The sequence below is a fragment of the Aptenodytes patagonicus genome, chromosome 1 (genome assembly GCF_965638725.1).
Source record: "Aptenodytes patagonicus chromosome 1, bAptPat1.pri.cur, whole genome shotgun sequence".
NCBI lineage: Eukaryota > Metazoa > Chordata > Aves > Sphenisciformes > Spheniscidae > Aptenodytes > Aptenodytes patagonicus.
Window position 1 is genome coordinate 209,035,367 of NC_134949.1, and position 17,378 is coordinate 209,052,744.

The 17,378-nt window shown below is 40.2% G+C and overlaps 1 protein-coding gene across 2 annotated transcripts in view; it reads right to left on the reverse strand.

Moving 5' to 3' along the window:
- Positions 1-4,800: 4,800 nt before the first annotated feature.
- The window catches only part of DDX10 (DEAD-box helicase 10), a 209,406-nt gene continuing 196,828 nt past the window's right edge, over positions 4,801-17,378 (reverse strand). For both annotated transcript variants that reach the window (XM_076328171.1, XM_076328172.1), the window contains one exon: positions 4,801-5,487. In XM_076328171.1, coding sequence (XP_076184286.1) covers positions 5,298-5,487 — 190 coding nt within the window. In that variant the 3' untranslated portion in view covers positions 4,801-5,297. The remainder of the gene's footprint in view (positions 5,488-17,378) is intronic.

Genomic DNA, 17,378 nt, shown 5'->3' on the forward strand with positions numbered 1-17,378 from the left:
GCTTCTGGCCAGACATGGACAAAAATAGGCAATGCACAATGCATTCTTGGAATAGATCGACTTCTCGCTACTGATTTAATCGTAGCAATACCTCCTAAAAGGCCTGAAAAGAATCTTTTTCTGCATTAGGCTTTCCAATCTGTTGATGTTCTTGACTGACTCATTTGCTTTTGAAGTTTGGGGAGTACTTCATTATAAAAGTGTTCACTTGGTATAGACTAAAGCCTTGATAGCAATTTTTATGACTTACAAAGACAACGATGCAATTTGCTGGCATCTAGTTCCACCTTTTAAAGATAAAACTCGCAGATCTTTCTGAGAATAAAAAATTAATCTGAATGGATGAGACTAAACTTAGAGGAGCTGCAAGCACCAGAGAAAAGAACAATAAAACAAAGAAATCTAATGAAATATGGTCAAAAAGTGAAGGTAGTAGTCTTTTCTTATTAGAACTATTGGTTGGAAATTGTATTTCTCTTGGCGTTGATGTGTTCTGGATCTTGTAGCTTGAAGCACGCTGGGTGCAAAGTTGGCTACGCTCTGCTCAAGGTCCCTATCAAATTAACAGCGAAAGCAGCTGCTGCAAGAGAAAGTGTTACTGTCCTTCAGCTGCCTGTTATCAGCCCTCTGCCCAGTTAGCAAAAAGGACGGCATAAGGATTCGTCTGTTTCAGGACAGAACCAACCAGCTTAATTTAAACCTCAGGTTATTAGTCAGAGGAAGGGTACGGCTGGATCAGTGACCTCCAGCATAAAAGCAACAACATCTTGAACCACAGTGGCCATTTCTGCAGCAACAGCCTACCATAACTTAGCATCCCTGCTACAAGGTATACTCAACCTCTCACAAGAAATAAGCATCAACCAGGTCAAATGAGAGAGTAGCACAATAAGGAAAAAGACCCATTTGCAACCTTTACTGACATACATTTTCTTCTTGTGTTTTATATCAATTTTATCATAAGTATCGAGGGTTATAGGAACCCACAGGGTCACTTTGGTATCTTCAGATCTTGTACTATTTTTTATAGTCTGAATTGAATGTTCTCTACCCCAGCTCTCTGGTTTTTAATGTTTTGCTTCAGGCACTTCTCTCTCTTTAAAAGAGTCTGGTCAGAGAGTAGGACAGACCAGTCAATGCTCTAGCTGGACTCAGACAGAGGCAGGAGGAATAAAAATTATTTTTTATTTCTATTCATATATAAAATACCCATTTAAAATGTTGAATATTAATTTGCAACCACTTATGTTAGAGCCTAAGTTTCTTATACTCTTCACACAATCTAACAGGCTACGTCAATAAGGTCTTTACAAAGTGAACACCTAAGAGAAACCTCTATAATGCTGAGGCAGAACAGTATCTTTGCAATGACAATTTTTATGTGCCTCATGAAAATACTGCAAGCTGGACAACTTCAGTAGCTGGCATATTTAGTGTCAGTCTATTTAACTAATCTGAAAAACCCAAACTCTTCAATGCTATCATGACTTTTATCTGACTTCCAGTTTCCATCCAAAAGAGGCTTCAAACAAATTGTAATAAATTATCCAGTAAACAAATGTCTCTATTATTTTGTATGCAACAAAGAGAGAATTTGACTCTGAATAAAAGCCCACTAAACTATACCATTATATAAACGCCTAATGTATATACTCAGAATTACCTAAATGTACTAGATTTAGTCTTAACGCTATACCCAACTATAAATCAACACACTGGAACCATTCTAGTAGCAGAAGGAAATCAACCACTATTAATATAAAGTTCAAATGCAAACTAATATGAAAATTCATTATTTAAAACAAGATTTCCTGCTTGGCAATTTAAGGATGTCTCCTGGCCAATGGCCTTGGAAAATACTCAACCACCATACTCAGACCTTGCTACCCCTCCTAAAGGAGTCCCCAAAGGGGACTTTCCCTCCCCTCCTCGTGCAGGGCTGCAGCCTATGGGGGTAAGAAACCTGAAACCCAGCCCAGGATGCTCACAGCACCAGACACCACGACATCTGAAGGTTAGGGTCCTGCACAGAAGGCAGTTCAGATGCCAAGTGGGAGGCTGCTCTTGCTAAATCACAAGTGATTTAGGAGTTGTGGATTCAACTACATAAAGTGATCAATGAAGTCTTTGATTACAGGCAAGCCAAATTATTTCCACACTTCCATTTCTCCTGTGTAAAGCTGGGATTATAATGCACGTGAAGTACAAACTTGCAAGAGCTTAGGATTTGTTCTGATGCTACAGCAGCACATGCCGTACCTGGGACCAGGAGAAAGGGAGACAATGGGTGGTGTCTCCGGCTGGCCCCACTCCACCTGCCCGTTAGCCCTGGACACACATGCCAGGTCTTTTGGCAGCAGGGTGAGAGGTCCACTAGTGTGAAATGCAAACAAGCTCCCTGGAAAACACCCTTCAGTCAAGTCACTCCTTGCGTTTATGAGATTAGTATTTGGTTTGTGTGCTTTGCACTTCTTTTCATACTCCAGAAGCACAGCTAATTAGCAGGGCTGGTGAGGAGCCTCTTAAACCAGATCTACAGCTGATGGGAATGATAACTCAGAACCACAGCCACTGCCTCAAAGTGCTCATTTTTGTCTTGTTCTTTCTAGCACACATAGCAGTTCCCCGTTCTTAGACACACTCATGGCATGGAGCATCGGCCTTAAGCCCCTTCCCTCTACTTTTTCACAAGGCTCCATTCTTGTGGGCGCTACACTCTAGATATATGCATCCCCTCAAGGACAGCCACATTTGAAGTAGATGGACAAACTTCGTAAGGATTCGAGAAACAATGGCTCTCTATCAGACAACACAAATACATTAGAAACTCCATTATCCCAAAATACAAAAGAGCACTTGAAAAATTATTTTACGCAGACAATGAAAACATCAGAAGAACAGAAGTGCAGCACAATTCTTCCAATATACATAATTTAAATTTTAGTCTTACTGCTCACTGGGTAAGAATACTTCTCTCACACCCCAGCATATAAATGAGAATATTGCAGTAAGAAACGGTAAATCTTTTGGTTTTTTACTTACTTGCCCCAACAAACTATGTTCAACCTTCTCAAAGCAAAGATTTGAATTGAGAGACAGCAGGTGATGTACAAGACAACTGATCACCACAAAGTACACTATGAATCTATGAATACCGCTGAATGAGATGTATACACCACCATATGTATTATCATCTACATCCAGCTCATCTTTGAACAGCTTTCTGCTGTTGGTGCTCCTTGCACTGAAGTTTACCGCCTTCCTCCACAACTGCAGAAGCAGGACCTCTGTTATCCCAGTGCAGAGGCATTTGTTGACACTGCTCATCACATTCACTGCAGCCATTCACATGATGGAGCCTAAGCACAGTCACAACAGCATCATATCGGATCCTTCTTCATTAACAGATTCATCAGCAATACTATTCCCAGATCACAGTATTTTCCAGGCCTGCTGTGGCACCGTAGACTAAACAACACTGTGCATCAGCTGCCAAGCATGTCCCATCTTTCATGTTTAGCTGTTCATGAAACTCAGTCATTTCTTCTCGTTCCACACTGTCAGGAAGGAGCAGATGGCAGATGTGCTCTGCCTATAATATTGTTTTGATGATACCCTGCCTGCTGGCAGAACAGTGGAAGCAACATTTAGAGACAAGAATTTGCAGTATATTTTCAGTTTTGGGTAACTGAGCTAAAAGATAGCATGGGGTACAGGGAGAGGAAGAAAGGCTTTTACTGAATTGGTGCTGATAGATTTCTGTATCAAAAAAATGGAAGAAGTGATGTTGAGAAAAAAGGAGTATTTACTTTAATGTCTTCTTCATATATGTGATGGGAAGACCAAACAGATACAGCTTTTTGAAACAACGTGTACTTTGTGATTTGCTGAAGGGAAGCAACAGGGGGAAAGCCCTCAGGCATTTGTACCTACTCACTGTTTTACTCTACTTCGCCGTATAAACTTCACTAAGACACAGGTCTGCAGAAAACAGACAATCATCACTTTACATGCCTGTTAGCTGTCAAAAAACTTGTGTCAGCAAACAAAACACTGGATTTTCCTGCTCTCCTTCGTTTTCTCACACAGCAACCTTCCCTTTGCCTCGGTCATTTGGAGATGTGTAAAACGCTCAGCAGTTTTCATCATTCTCCATATTGCCTGCAAAGGTTTACCATGCTTGTTTCTGAACAATGTGCCAACATTCTTGAGGGGTAGTCAAGAACGCAAGCAAGAGGACAGCGAATTTGGCTGATAGCTGGGATTTGGGTGCAAGCAAGAGAAGAAAATCTACTTAAATAACTAAGAATTTATGGATTGTATTAATATTTTGTTTTGCTTCAGAGAAAATGCCCGCTTCTTCCCTCCCCCAGGAAAGAACTCGCATAGCATATATCTTGTTGCTGTTCAGCAAATGCAGTGGTTATGGGTAAGCATGCACAAAATCTGCAATAAACAGCCATGGTTTGATGGGATGAAACTTGAAAATATACTAAAAAATAAATTATTTTTCTTCATTATGTTTGGTCATAACAAAAAAAAGTAGTTCACTTCCAGTTGTAAGTCTGCCACAAGATCTACCTTGTAACCAATTTTATCAGGCAGTGTTACGCTCTACCTCTTTGTGGCATCACTGTGTTCTCATTCATACAGGACTCAAATGCAAGATTCAAAGTTTTAGCTTCTAAAAGTGGTGTTCTGGATTGCCTAACACCAGTGACATAATCATAATAGAAATGATAAATAGTAATAGAAAGGATAAATAAATGCTTTTAACAAATCTGTAAGAGACACCAAAAGTTTACACCAAGGCTTCAGAAATTTTTATTAAAATATTTTTAAAATATGTGCATGATACACAGAAGACAAAATGCATTTTATTTTTAAGTAATATGATTTGAGCTGCCAACAGTATTTCTTCTTTAATAATTTTAGTACACATTTATTTTCTGAAATATCAAACCTGACAGTCAAGAAAGGAGCATCCTGTTTTTATTTAAAGAAAGATTAAAATAAAAAAAGGCAATTGCTTCAAAACTTGGAGATTTTAAATTATGAACGTGTTACTACAAAATGACATCTGGGGATTTAGGCTGGAAAGTTGGTTTAGAAAGCCTTATGAATCAAACTAAATATTGTCTATAATCTATAAGCCAATCTTAGGCAATCCCATTGCACATGGAACTCATTTATCTACGTCCACTGGTACCCAGCTGCCCAGATGCCAAATTAATCTTGTGTAGACTACTGACAAAATTGTGAAGATGTCCCAGAAAAGAAAACCTGCAGAAAAATAATTAGCTGTGACTGTTGAGCAGATGTAGCACAAGCTCTTCATCCTCCGCCAGAGAAAGCCCAGTATCTAATGGCAAATAGGGGTCCTCCTCTTGGCTGAATTTCGCCTTCTTTCTTTTCAGTGGCATTTCTTCTGCTGCATTACTGTTGCTATAGCTTCTTTTCTTTCTTCCACTCTTCTCCTCAAGTTCACTGCAGAAACAAATCAATTAGTCTTTTTAACAACTGTGGTAATCAATATCATCATGTAATCAAACAATTCATTTTAAACAAGGCAAATTTATGTCAAGATAAGAGCAAACAAAATTACAATTCAGAAGGGTGAAGCAATAGAAGCCAATGAACTCCGAATGTCTAAATTATAACTGCGTTCAGGCCGAGGTGGTGGTGGATGTTCTGCTGTCTTAATTGATTACAGTACATCAAGATATTGCTATTAGCCTTATCTAATATTTGCTGCCTTATAGAGTGACAGACAACTTGACCAAACTGATTTAGTGATGTGTCAGTGGACCTTGACATGCATTCAAGATCTTGTCTAAAATAAATATGCGACAAAAATAAGAAGATGAGAACTGTCATTTCATTGGCGAATCCTACACTTAATACAGTTTTGATTTGGGTCCATCTCATTCAAGCTACTCTTTCCCCTTCTTTCAGAAACTTTCTTTGGAAGCTATTAACCACCTCTTTGCCATCAGAGAAAGAGAAAAACCCAAACCCAGTCATTTTCCCTGGTGAATACCTATTGCTTCTGCTGCTTTTCTTAAGACTTGAATGAATCGCCTTTTGCAACCTTCAATCTGTATGGAACGGCTGCGTATCTGTTTTAATACTTTCACTTCTGTCACATGGCCACATGACAGCAACAGGAAGAAAGCCCAAGCTTTCATGTATCTTCATGTGGGTTTTGTCCATAACATAGAAAATATGCTATAAATCATCTTATCTAACATTAAAATAATCTCATCTAACAAAATCTATTCTACGATATAATATCCACTTACAGGTTATAGAGAGCTGGCTGTCCTATGCTGTAGGGTAGAATGAGAATTCGTATCAAAAAAGGCAGAATGCAACCCCTCGCACCCCAAACCACTCTCTCCAAACAAAGTTAACTGAAACAAAATGGCATTCTCAGTTTTTCAAGTTTGTATTTTAAAGAACATAACAAAAATAAAAATGGAACTTCAAAGACAACTTTCCCACAGCATTCTCCTGGAGAAACTGCAGCTCATGGCTTGGACGGGCATACTCTTCGCTGGGTAAAAAACTGGCTGGATGGCCTGGCCCAAAGAGTTGTGGTGAATGGAGTTCAATCCAGTTGGTGGCTGGTCACGGAGTGGTGTTCCCCAGGGCTCAGTATTGGGGCCAGTTCTGTTTAATATCTTTATCAATGACCTGGACGAGGGGATCGAGTGCACCCTCAGTAAGTTTGCAGACGACACCAAGTTGGGTGGGAGTGTTGATCTGCTCCAGGGTAGGAAGGCTCTGCAGAGGGACCTGGACAGGATGGATCGATGGGCCGAAGCCAACTGTATGAGGTTCAACAAGACCAGGTGCCGGGTCCTGCACTTCGGCCACAACAACCCCATGCAGCGCTACAGGCTTGGGGAAGAGTGGCTGGAAAGCTGCCTGTCGGAAAAGGACCTGGGGGTGCTGGTCGACAGCCGGCTGAACATGAGCCGGCAGTGTGCCCAGGCGGCCAAGGCGGCCAATGGCATCCTGGCCTGTATCAGAAATAGTGTGGCCAGCAGGAGTAGGGAAGTGATTGTGCCCCTGTACTCGGCCCTGGTGAGGCCGCACCTCGAATACTGTGTTCAGTTTTGGGCCCCTCACTACAAGAAGGACATCGAGGTGCTGGAGCGTGTCCAGAGAAGGGCAACGAAGCTGGTGAGGGGTCTGGAGAAGAAGTCTGATGAGGAGCGGCTGAGGGAACTGGGGTTGTTTAGCCTGGAGAAAAGGAGGCTGAGGGGAGACCTCATCGCGCTCTACAACTCCCTGAAAGGAGGTTGTAGCGAGGTGGGTGTCGGTCTCTTCTCCCAAGTAACAAGCGATAGGACGAGAGGAAATGGCCTCAAGTTGTGCCAGGGGAGGTTTAGATTGGACGTGAGGAAAAATTTCTTTACTGAAAGAGTGGTGAAACATTGGAACAGGCTGCCCAGGGAAGTGGCTGAGTCACCATCCCTGGAGGTATTTAAAAGATGTGTAGATGTGGCGCTTTAGGGACATGATTTAGGGGTGGACTCACCAGTGTTAGGTTTACAGTTGGACTTGATGATCTTAAAGGTCTTTTCCAATCTAAATTATTCTAAGACTGAGTTTAGGCTTTTCTAAAAGAGATGGTTAAATTCAGACTTTCAATTAAAATTTGGCAAATTTCTACCCAGAAAATTCAATTTACTTCAAAGCAAATTGTTAACAAGAATTTTAATTGCCTTAATTTTTATAATTGCGTAAGTGTAAATGTAATGTTTGTGAAATGTTTTGTTCAGAAATACTGTTTAGAGCCTTAACAATTAGAAACACCAGTTATAACAAATAGCTCAAATTGGGGAATACTGTCCTTTGAACCAACATGGCACAGGAATCCAATGCCCAATTCAAACCACCTTCAGCTGCCCACCTTGCCTTTTTCCATTAATAGGACTAGTTAGTGGCACCTGAAATGCTGGTTTCATCACTCACTGGAAACCAGCCTAACCCAAACATTAACCCCAAAACATGGCAGTTTTCAAGAAGTTCCCGAACAGTCTCTGAGAGGGATCGGCAGCACAACGCTTCCTCCTCTTCCTGGCTCGTACACAGTGCTTTCTGGCTGCCTCTCCATCAAGACGGAGTAACATGAGATCTGATGGCCTTGCACTGGACTGCAGTGACCTGCCTCCCTCTCTTGTCCATCCCACCTTTCATGGAAGAACGGTGCCAACTCCTGCCTACTCATTACAGCACAGAGAGAGGAAGGAAATCCTATGAGAAACACCTTGCATTTCCACAATTAAAACAAACGAAACACCCTACCTTTACATTGTCCTTCCCTGCCTATCCAAAAGAAATAGTGTAAAGCAACCTGATCTAGTGAGAGATGTCCCTGCCCATGGGAGGGGGGCTGGACTAGATGACCTTTGAAGGTCCCTTCCAACCCAAACCATTCTATGATTCTATGAATATCTGATGACTGTGCACCAAATACTTTTCCTAAAATTGGGACATTTCAAAGGATATAGCAATTTTGCCAGCTTTGAGCAGTCATTTGCATGGGGGTAGCTTTTCAGTGCTTGCTACCAGTGTTTATTTTATTCCTTTTCTGGGGAAAGGACTCTCTATTTCTCTCTGCAGTGCTTAAGATATTCCATAAATGCTGAAGCTATACTGACAGTATATGAAAATACTCTAAAGCTCCAAGACTTCTTAATTTTCCAAGTGGCCAGGGTGGGTTTGGGCTGGAGTTTCATGGTGTTTGCTTTGATCAGGACAGAGTATGGGGGTTCACTTTAAAAGCACAAGGCTGAAACCTCATTAAGTAAAAGCATTTTAGCTTGTTTGCATATGAGCCAATTAGTTCCAGCATTTGAATGGACTCTGAAGCCCAGTTTGCATTCATAATTGACTAATGCTTCATCTAGGACATTAGTTCAAAACACCTTAGCAATTAAAACAATGCAGAAATCTCACAAGTTATGAAATAGCAGACTTCAAATACCAAAAATTATATTCATTTTTGGAGTTTCAGAGGCCCATAAGCCTAGATGTCTGTAAGGTTGACAGTTGGACTCGATGATCTTAGAGGTCTTTTCCAACCTTAATGATTCTATGATTCAAATATAAAACACATTCAGAAGGAACTGTGAGATTTCTAATTTTTTCCACAAACAAAAGCATCAACACAATTATGATTAATTTTCATCATAAGCTTTGTGGGAAGATTATGCTGAGTCAAGCTGTTTTTTTATTATTACTGAGGGATCATGGTGCTTGATTAGTAGTGCATAGTAAAGATGTATCTACATGTTAGCAGGTGTATTTTTCACACTAATTTGACCCCTACTGGGCTGTAAGCTGGAGAGGTGAATAAGGAGGAATGTACAACACAGGAAGCAGCAGCAGCAGCAGCGCCACCGAGCAATGAAGAGAGCTAAAAGCTTATGTTTTCATGATGCACAAAAAGCAGAAGCAAAACAGTATTTGATGAAGAAAACTTAGGAAGGAAGGCAGAGTCATGTGGAACATGCAAATAAGTTGTTCATAATTTTGAGATGCAAAGAGAAGACAGACAGTGCCTGTCCATAGAATGGTTTGGGTTGGAAGGGACCTTTAAAGATCAGCTAGTCCAACCCCCAACCCTGTTCCTGCAGGATGGATTTTTACCAGAGGTGGTTTGGGTGGCATGGAGAGGGGCTGTATTACTCTGGAGGAGCAGCCAGAGATGTAGCTTTTACAAAGGGTGAAAGTGGCAATTTTAGAAGGAAGCTGGAAAATCATCAGGAGAGATGTCTAGTATCACGATGCCAAGGGGTATCCCTAACTCCATCTGGGTGCTTCTCCTTAACTGTTTGGACAGAAAGCTCTTTGGACGAGATGTAATAGGTGTAATTCTCGGGTGCACATGTAAAAGGGCAGCTATACAGGGATGACTTCTTACTGTCAAATGAATTCCTCCTTGGTCTCCATTGACCGAAGGCCTGTCAGCCCACACTGCAGAGCCAATCTTTTTATCATTGGTCACTTCCCATGGACATAAATGGTCCCTTATTCCTCACAAACACACAAACTGATGCACTACCAGCTGGCGTCCACAAATAGCCAAAACAAAATAAAGTTATTCTAAGGTGAACTATTTTCTAACAGAACAACGCAGTTAGAAAGTAACCCCACAATTCGGATCCAAACCACAGCCAGTATGTCTCTTCGTCTTCTATTTATAACACTTAGAAAGTGGCATGTGCAGCTGGAGTACAATTCCTTCCTTTTACCATCTGGTGCAATTTAGCTTTTCAGCCACCTGAACGACCTGTGCGGTCTGAAGCTGCCTGATGGAAGGATTTACTGGGACGGGCTATGTTTACACAGGCGAGGAGGTACTAACAGCCAACTTATCAACAGGCACAGTAATTTCTGTGGTCACCGTTTGCACAGCTGTAACAACAAAGGAAGGTACTATCTTTTGATAGGTAATGTTTATTAATCAAACACTAAAGCACGGTTTATGAATTGTGTCCCTTAAATAAATGCCAGTGTATATGAACGGCATCTGCGAAACAGGGGATCTAACTATGACCCTGATAGCTATACACCAAGAAACTCTCTTAATTTAACTACTAAAAAATAATCTCACAAGTGTGTTTTGAGGTGATACCAGGAAAAAATAGAAAGCTTTTAATTGTTAGCATTTAACTCACTTCTGGGCTTCAAGGTATGTCTTGACAACTGTAAGGTTTAGATTTTAAGTGCTTGAGAGTCAGCCATTTGAAATGTGCAGCCACACAGCCAAGTTGCTGTTGTTTAAGCAACGTGGCACTGTAAGATCTCTAGACAGGCTCTGCTTCAGTTTACATTTATCAGAGCTTGCTTTGGAGCCTAGGTTTACCAGCACTGCTCTGGAAACAAATCGCACTTGCCACTAAATTACAGGCCATGAGTCAAGTTTCCAGGCTGCCATATAGCACACACGAGCTCTTTCCCAAAGAAATGTACAGGAATAATGAATGAATCTGCTAATAAAATACAGCTCAGAAAAGTTAGGAATAATTTATCCCATAAATATTGGCATTTTGCTAATCAAACATGCTGTGCCACAAACCTTTTTCCATGTAATAAATTTTAATTCACAAGGCCATGGCAGCAATCCTAATGAAGATTAATTACTGCAGTCCCTTCCATAAAGCCCAGTGCAGCTTCTTTCTTACTTGCTGTCAGAATGCTACAGGTCATAGAAATGGTAATGAAAATATATCGTGTTGTGTTATTTCCCTTACTGGCCATTCCACTGATGTAAATCAAAACAGCTCTAAAAATAGATTTATAAAAAACAATTGCAGGAGAAGGGATGAATAATCTACTTGTAATGAAATACCAGTGTAATAGTACTAAAAACAAAAGACAAGTCTGTCTTGGAGCTGAAGTACCATCATCCGGAACAAGAAAAGAAAGTATTTAAATGGAAACCAGACCACCAAGACAGTATGCTTAATATTTCTTATTATTGCATGGGAAGTATACAGAAGATTTGACGACAAAAATCAACCATCAACGTCTTGCTTCTGCTCTGAGGTCACCTTTACTTTCTAAAGGCTCTAGTGGACGAGTGGCAGTGGACTCAAATGGGATGTCTGAAGCTGTAACAACACCTTCCTTCCCCACTCCCGTCACAGACATTGCTAACCGTAAAGCAGCAGTACCTGACACAGCCCTGGACCACTGGAGTTTCCATTCAGTGTATTTGGGCTAAGCAATTGTTAGCTTATCTTTATACACCAGTCTGAAAACTGAAATCATTCAGGGGTTGATTTTTATATGGATCAAATATCACTGCTCTGGGTTGAAACTACTCCAGCTGGAGGTGACCGTGGCTTCAATCAAACCATTTCCATTTGCTGTATGTTCCTCTGTCAGAGGCTTAACCTTCTCTGAAATATGCTGCTGCCTTTGGAGATGCTGCTAACAACCTACCTAACCCTCGCATCCATTCACTCCTCAGCTTCACCTGACACCGACATTCTTCAAATCTGTTCCTCTCCTTTTCTTTTGTGTGACCACTATCATCCTCCAATTGTTGATAATTAATTCCTGAACTACAGAATTTCAATAAATACTCATCCCATTTCTCTTTCATTCATGTAGACACTTACTGATGACATACTACTTTTTTTTTCTTTTTTTTTTTAAAGGTAATTTCTGTAGCTGAAAAGTTTACAGGAACCACAGGAAGGATCTAGTCTGACCTGCAGAGCATAGGTTACCAAATTTCACTAGGAAATTCTACCATCAGGTCCATTTCATATAGTGAGCTAGAGCGTAACTATTATAAAGACTTTCATGGCATAAGAATATCACATCTCTGTCAACAGCAATGCAATGTCTCAATGTCCAGTTTTGCAGCTAAACAGCACGATCAAGCCCTTAAGCAGAGACCTTTCACATTGTCTGTCTTACAGTGCTTTTCTGGCCATCACAACATTAAGTTCTGGCATTCACAAAGTCACTGATATGGCCTGAATAACACGTTAGAGGGAGCACCATGATTTGCAGATGAATCATCCCAAAAGACAATGTAATGTCAACTGCATCAAGAATCACATAAAACTTAGCAGGTCAACATCAGCATCCTGGTATAAGAAACTGCAATTTGCCCATAATTTTCACAAATAAAGCAAGGTACACAACCAAGCAGCACTGACTGCTGACTTGCACACCTGTCAGCTGGTGACTGGCCATAAAATCACAAACAAAACAGTACCAGAACAAAGACATTTCTCCTTTCTCCTCATGTCCAAGATCTTTTCCATGCTGATCTAAGAGTTAATGCAATCAGTAGCACCTATTAAAGATTTAGAGAAGGTAACGATAAGGTCAATCGTAATTTTGTTCTTCCTCAACATTTTTATTTAAAGAGGTTGAGGGATTAGAAATATCAGAAACTCAATTTGACTGCAAAATTAATATTTAAGAAATCCAGCTGCTTTTCTTCCACCCTATTCGATACACTTAAGTTTTTCACCTCATTAACAATTTACATTGATAGCCTTAAACCAAATATGATGAATGTTGCTAGATAGACAAAAATTAATCTCATATTACATGCTTGGAGTCATTAATTACTCTGCTTGTAGAGGTATGGCTGGAAGGGAATTTTATTCAAAGGCAAATTTAACTCATGATTTGTATAGCTCCCCAATTTAAAAAAAAAAATGCTGGGGGTAGGGAGAAAAGATTAACAGTGTTTTTGACTTCTTAAACCATGGACAGATGGTCTATTTTTAAAGGCTGTTGAAGGAACACACCCTAGGTCTTACTTACTTGCTTTGAATTATCCCTTTTAGAAGCATTTTTTCCCCTTAAGCAAGTAGCAGCTAGTGTAGCCCAACATATTTCTATTTAAAGCCAACACTTTGAGCAAAATCTCTGAATTTTGGAAATATAAACCAGAATAGAGTTGTATTTTCTAATCTCAAAGCCTAATTTCACTGTGTGCTACTCTTGGCTGATTTATTTTTGTTAAAATCATTAGGTCAATATTTCCCAGCCCCAAGAGTAACTCATCACACAATTCAGTGACAGCTCTAAGAGAGGTGCATGAGGTATGAGTGTCAATTTAACAGAAACCCCTCCTTCCCACTGGCAGCAAGATTTCTTGCCTGTTTTTGTATTTATTCTTCTTGACCCACCAGATACCCATCATCTTCCCTCCTCCTTTCATACATCCCCTCCACCTCTTTCCTCCTCCATGCAAAATCAATACCACTTCTCCATGGGCTTATGCTCACCACCAGCCTCTTCAGCTACCACTTTCCTTTACCCATACACTTACTGGTCATTCAAATTCTCTTGCTTTTCTTGATTTCCTCTTTTTCCAGCCCTAAATTAATTTGCTGCACTGCATCTTCCTCTTTCAATTGTGCCTCTGCTTTCACAAAAGCCTCCTAAGGGATGCTCAGAGCACCTCACAAGTCTTCAGACATACCTACACTGAGCCTCAAAGCTGACTTCAGAGCTAGAGAACAGACCACTACATTCTTCACCCACACCCACACCCTAAAAGAAATGTGGCTTCATCAACACTGTCTACTGGAAACAGTCCTTGGCCTGTCCTACCGCACCAAAATATGCTGGGACGTTGCCTGGAAAAGCTCCAGTTGGCACCATCCAAAGTCACAGCAGTTGTGGACAATACAAACAAGCATGTGCCAGTACTTAAGCCCGCGACCTGGCCAAATCCATTTAGCCTGTAAAGACATGAATGATGTTCCCTAGGCAGGCCCAAGCCATCATGGGATTAACCACCACGTGCTGCACTGCACACCAGAGCCATCAATGGCTCTTAATTTTGACACACTCCTTTTAGGCACTCCTAGAAATGTAATTTTGTCCTGGACCTGTCATCTTCCAAATCTGTCTATCGGCACGTTGTCGCCCACTGCTTTTGCCCTCGTGAGCATCCCACAGTCTTTCACTCTGCTCTTGACTTTGCATACCTGCCCTGGCTGTTCTCACCCCTCACTTCAATTTAATTACTATCCTTAGCAATGACTGACAAATCCACTCCCGGCCTGTCCCCAGCTATGATAGAATACCGGTGTCTCTGCTATCTGCTTCTGGAAATAGCTGTTGATAATTAACTGAGAATTGTGATCTTTGATGTTGCAGGTTTATCTGTAGTACTTTTCCCATTGGAGCAATGCCTAAACTGACATGGCCTCTTCTAGAAAGCTCTAAATGTCAGGTCTAGCTAGGCTGTTTGAAACTGCTCTTTGGGTCCTTGTTAACTCCCATTCAGCTTAAATGCTGGAGAAGAACTTGAAGCAATTTGACTCACTTTCCAAATTTCAGTCCTCTTGCCTTCTTAACAAAGGCTGAAAACATATTATCCATTGCCCTAGTCCTCCCGCAAACACAGTCAAGACTGAAAAGCGGGAAAGTATTAAGTCCGACTGCGTAAAGATGGAAAAATGAACAAAAACCTTTAAAAATCCCCCTGGAAGAAGTTAAGGACCTTTCCTATTATTAAAAAGTCAACCAGAACTCAGGGCAAACAACTGCGACCAGTACTGTGTCCTGAAGTTGACAGAGGCTGGTTATGAAGCTTCAAGTGATGGCAGTTCTTGAGACATGTTTGTTACCCCAAGAATGTCTTGCTCCTAGACAGGGAAAGCTTAAACCTCCAAACTGATACTAAAAAAGTGACCCAGCCAGATTATAACCCCCAGAGCACTAAATGGACATGACGGATTTACACAAACATTTTACTTAAGGAAGCAAAACCAAATTCCAACTTTGTAGTCATAAAATGAATGCCAAAAAAACCGTAACTGTAAGTCAGCAGGGTTTGCATGGCAAGAATGTGCCAATATTGCATGTGAAAATCATAACAAAATGTATGTTTTAACAGTTTTTTTGCAAGACCACCTTTTAAAGAACCAGATAATGTTGAGACTTTAAATGGCTATCAACTACATTTTCAAACATATACAAGATCTTAAATCCATATATCATCTTAAAGAAATTGTAATATCAAATGTGTTTTATTCGATAAGCCTTGGCGTCTCCTATTCAAAATCTGAAATATGACTTTTAGACAAATTAGCTTCCACACATGACTAAGTTCCAAAGACCAAATAAAATCCAACCTTCCAAACAAATGATCCTTTGCCAGGCTCAAGGCAAAATTCGTAATTTAAAAAAAGAAAGTTTAATAGATAAAACCCTCCCAGATTTTAAGTTGTATTTCAAATACACGGATACAATGTAGATAGCAGTGTACCATGGAAAATGTTCTAATGTTGCACTTTGTTCTAAAATCACCTCCAAACATAGTCCAAACAACATATTTAAAGTACACTTAGTAAATTAAAACCTGACAAGCCTTAATACATGGCAGAAAAAAATCCATATCTCAACTCCAGTCGAATCGTGTATATATATAAAAATATATATAGTGTATTTTTTGTGCTCCAAGTTACTCTCTTCAGCCCAAATTACATTCAAGACTAATCTCCTTGGGATAACTGAAATACTATAGACATCAAAGTTCCAAGAAAATATTCCCTGAAAAAGTAACTCAAGTAAGAACAAGTCCAATAAAGTGGAAAATCAAAAAGGTTTAAACTGTGTCTACGTGGTATTAAATTTACATGTGTAAACCTGGCATACTGAAAACAAGAAAAAATATTTTAAAAAATCAGTTACCACACGTGATTAGTTGTAGTTTCAAAGGGAATGTTGTCTAGTGGATGGAGCACTCAATGGGCCCTCTGGGTGCCTGAATTTTATTCCCGGACCTGTGTCACTGCCATGATCTTAGGACAAGTTACTATGTGACTCAACATTCCTGCCTACAAAAATCATACTGCCCTCCTTTGTAAAGTGTTTTCAGATTTGCTGAGGAAAATACTTTGTCAGAAATTATTAATAAATTCCTGTTTTCCTTTTTGTATGTTCTTTCTTTTCCAACCTGCTTCATAGGAAGGGGAAATGACCAAGGCCCTAGACCTTCTTTGAGTCCTAGCTCTCCTTGAGAGCAGACACTGACTCCAGGGGGCCAGATGAGCCACAGATTCCAAAAAAATCTGCACTGATTACCACTGCCAAAAATCTGTCCATCTCTGTCAATTTTTATTCTTAAAGCTTAGCTAATCTTGAGTCTAGCTGACATCTCTGGGGAAAGGATCAATACAAAAAGTGATGTATGAACATATAAAAAAAGACAGAAGTGATCTCCCCTAGATAAATGGTTACTTAATGATATTGAAAATAAACTAGACAAAATTCCCCATTTTAAACTGACTGACCCCATAACTTTTTCAAAATACTTCTTAAGTAGTTATGCTACAAAACATTGTATTGTCAAGATAACTAAGCCTAGCTAAGCCTACCTAAGGCTACAAGTTGAAATAATGCAAAATCTTGTTTAAGAAACGCAGCAATAAAATGCTACCTTTTTCCTACAGAAAGTATGCAACAATTTAGCAGTAATTAGGAAATGCCCGAGGTAATTAAATATTTAATAGGTAGTGTTGTGACACTAGGTTTCCTATACTCGGTTGCTGGTAACTCCTTCCCACCAGCTCAGTTGTCCATCAGCTTAATGGATTCCAGGAATCTGTCCTTCAGCAGCAACATATACACCAATAAACAAGACAAGTGTTGCTCAGTCTCTAACCACTTACCAAAGCTTTACTTCAGACTTTCTCAATAAACTCTTGGTTTTACTCCTTCCAAGAAACAAACTACCAATAACTATTCAAGATTCCCTCTCTACTTTGTTACCTGCAGCAAAGCATTACTACAGAAGTCAGCTCAGAATTTGCTCTCAAAGGCAAAACGACAGAACCAGCACTGCTATGGTCTGACATGGAGAAGCATTAGTA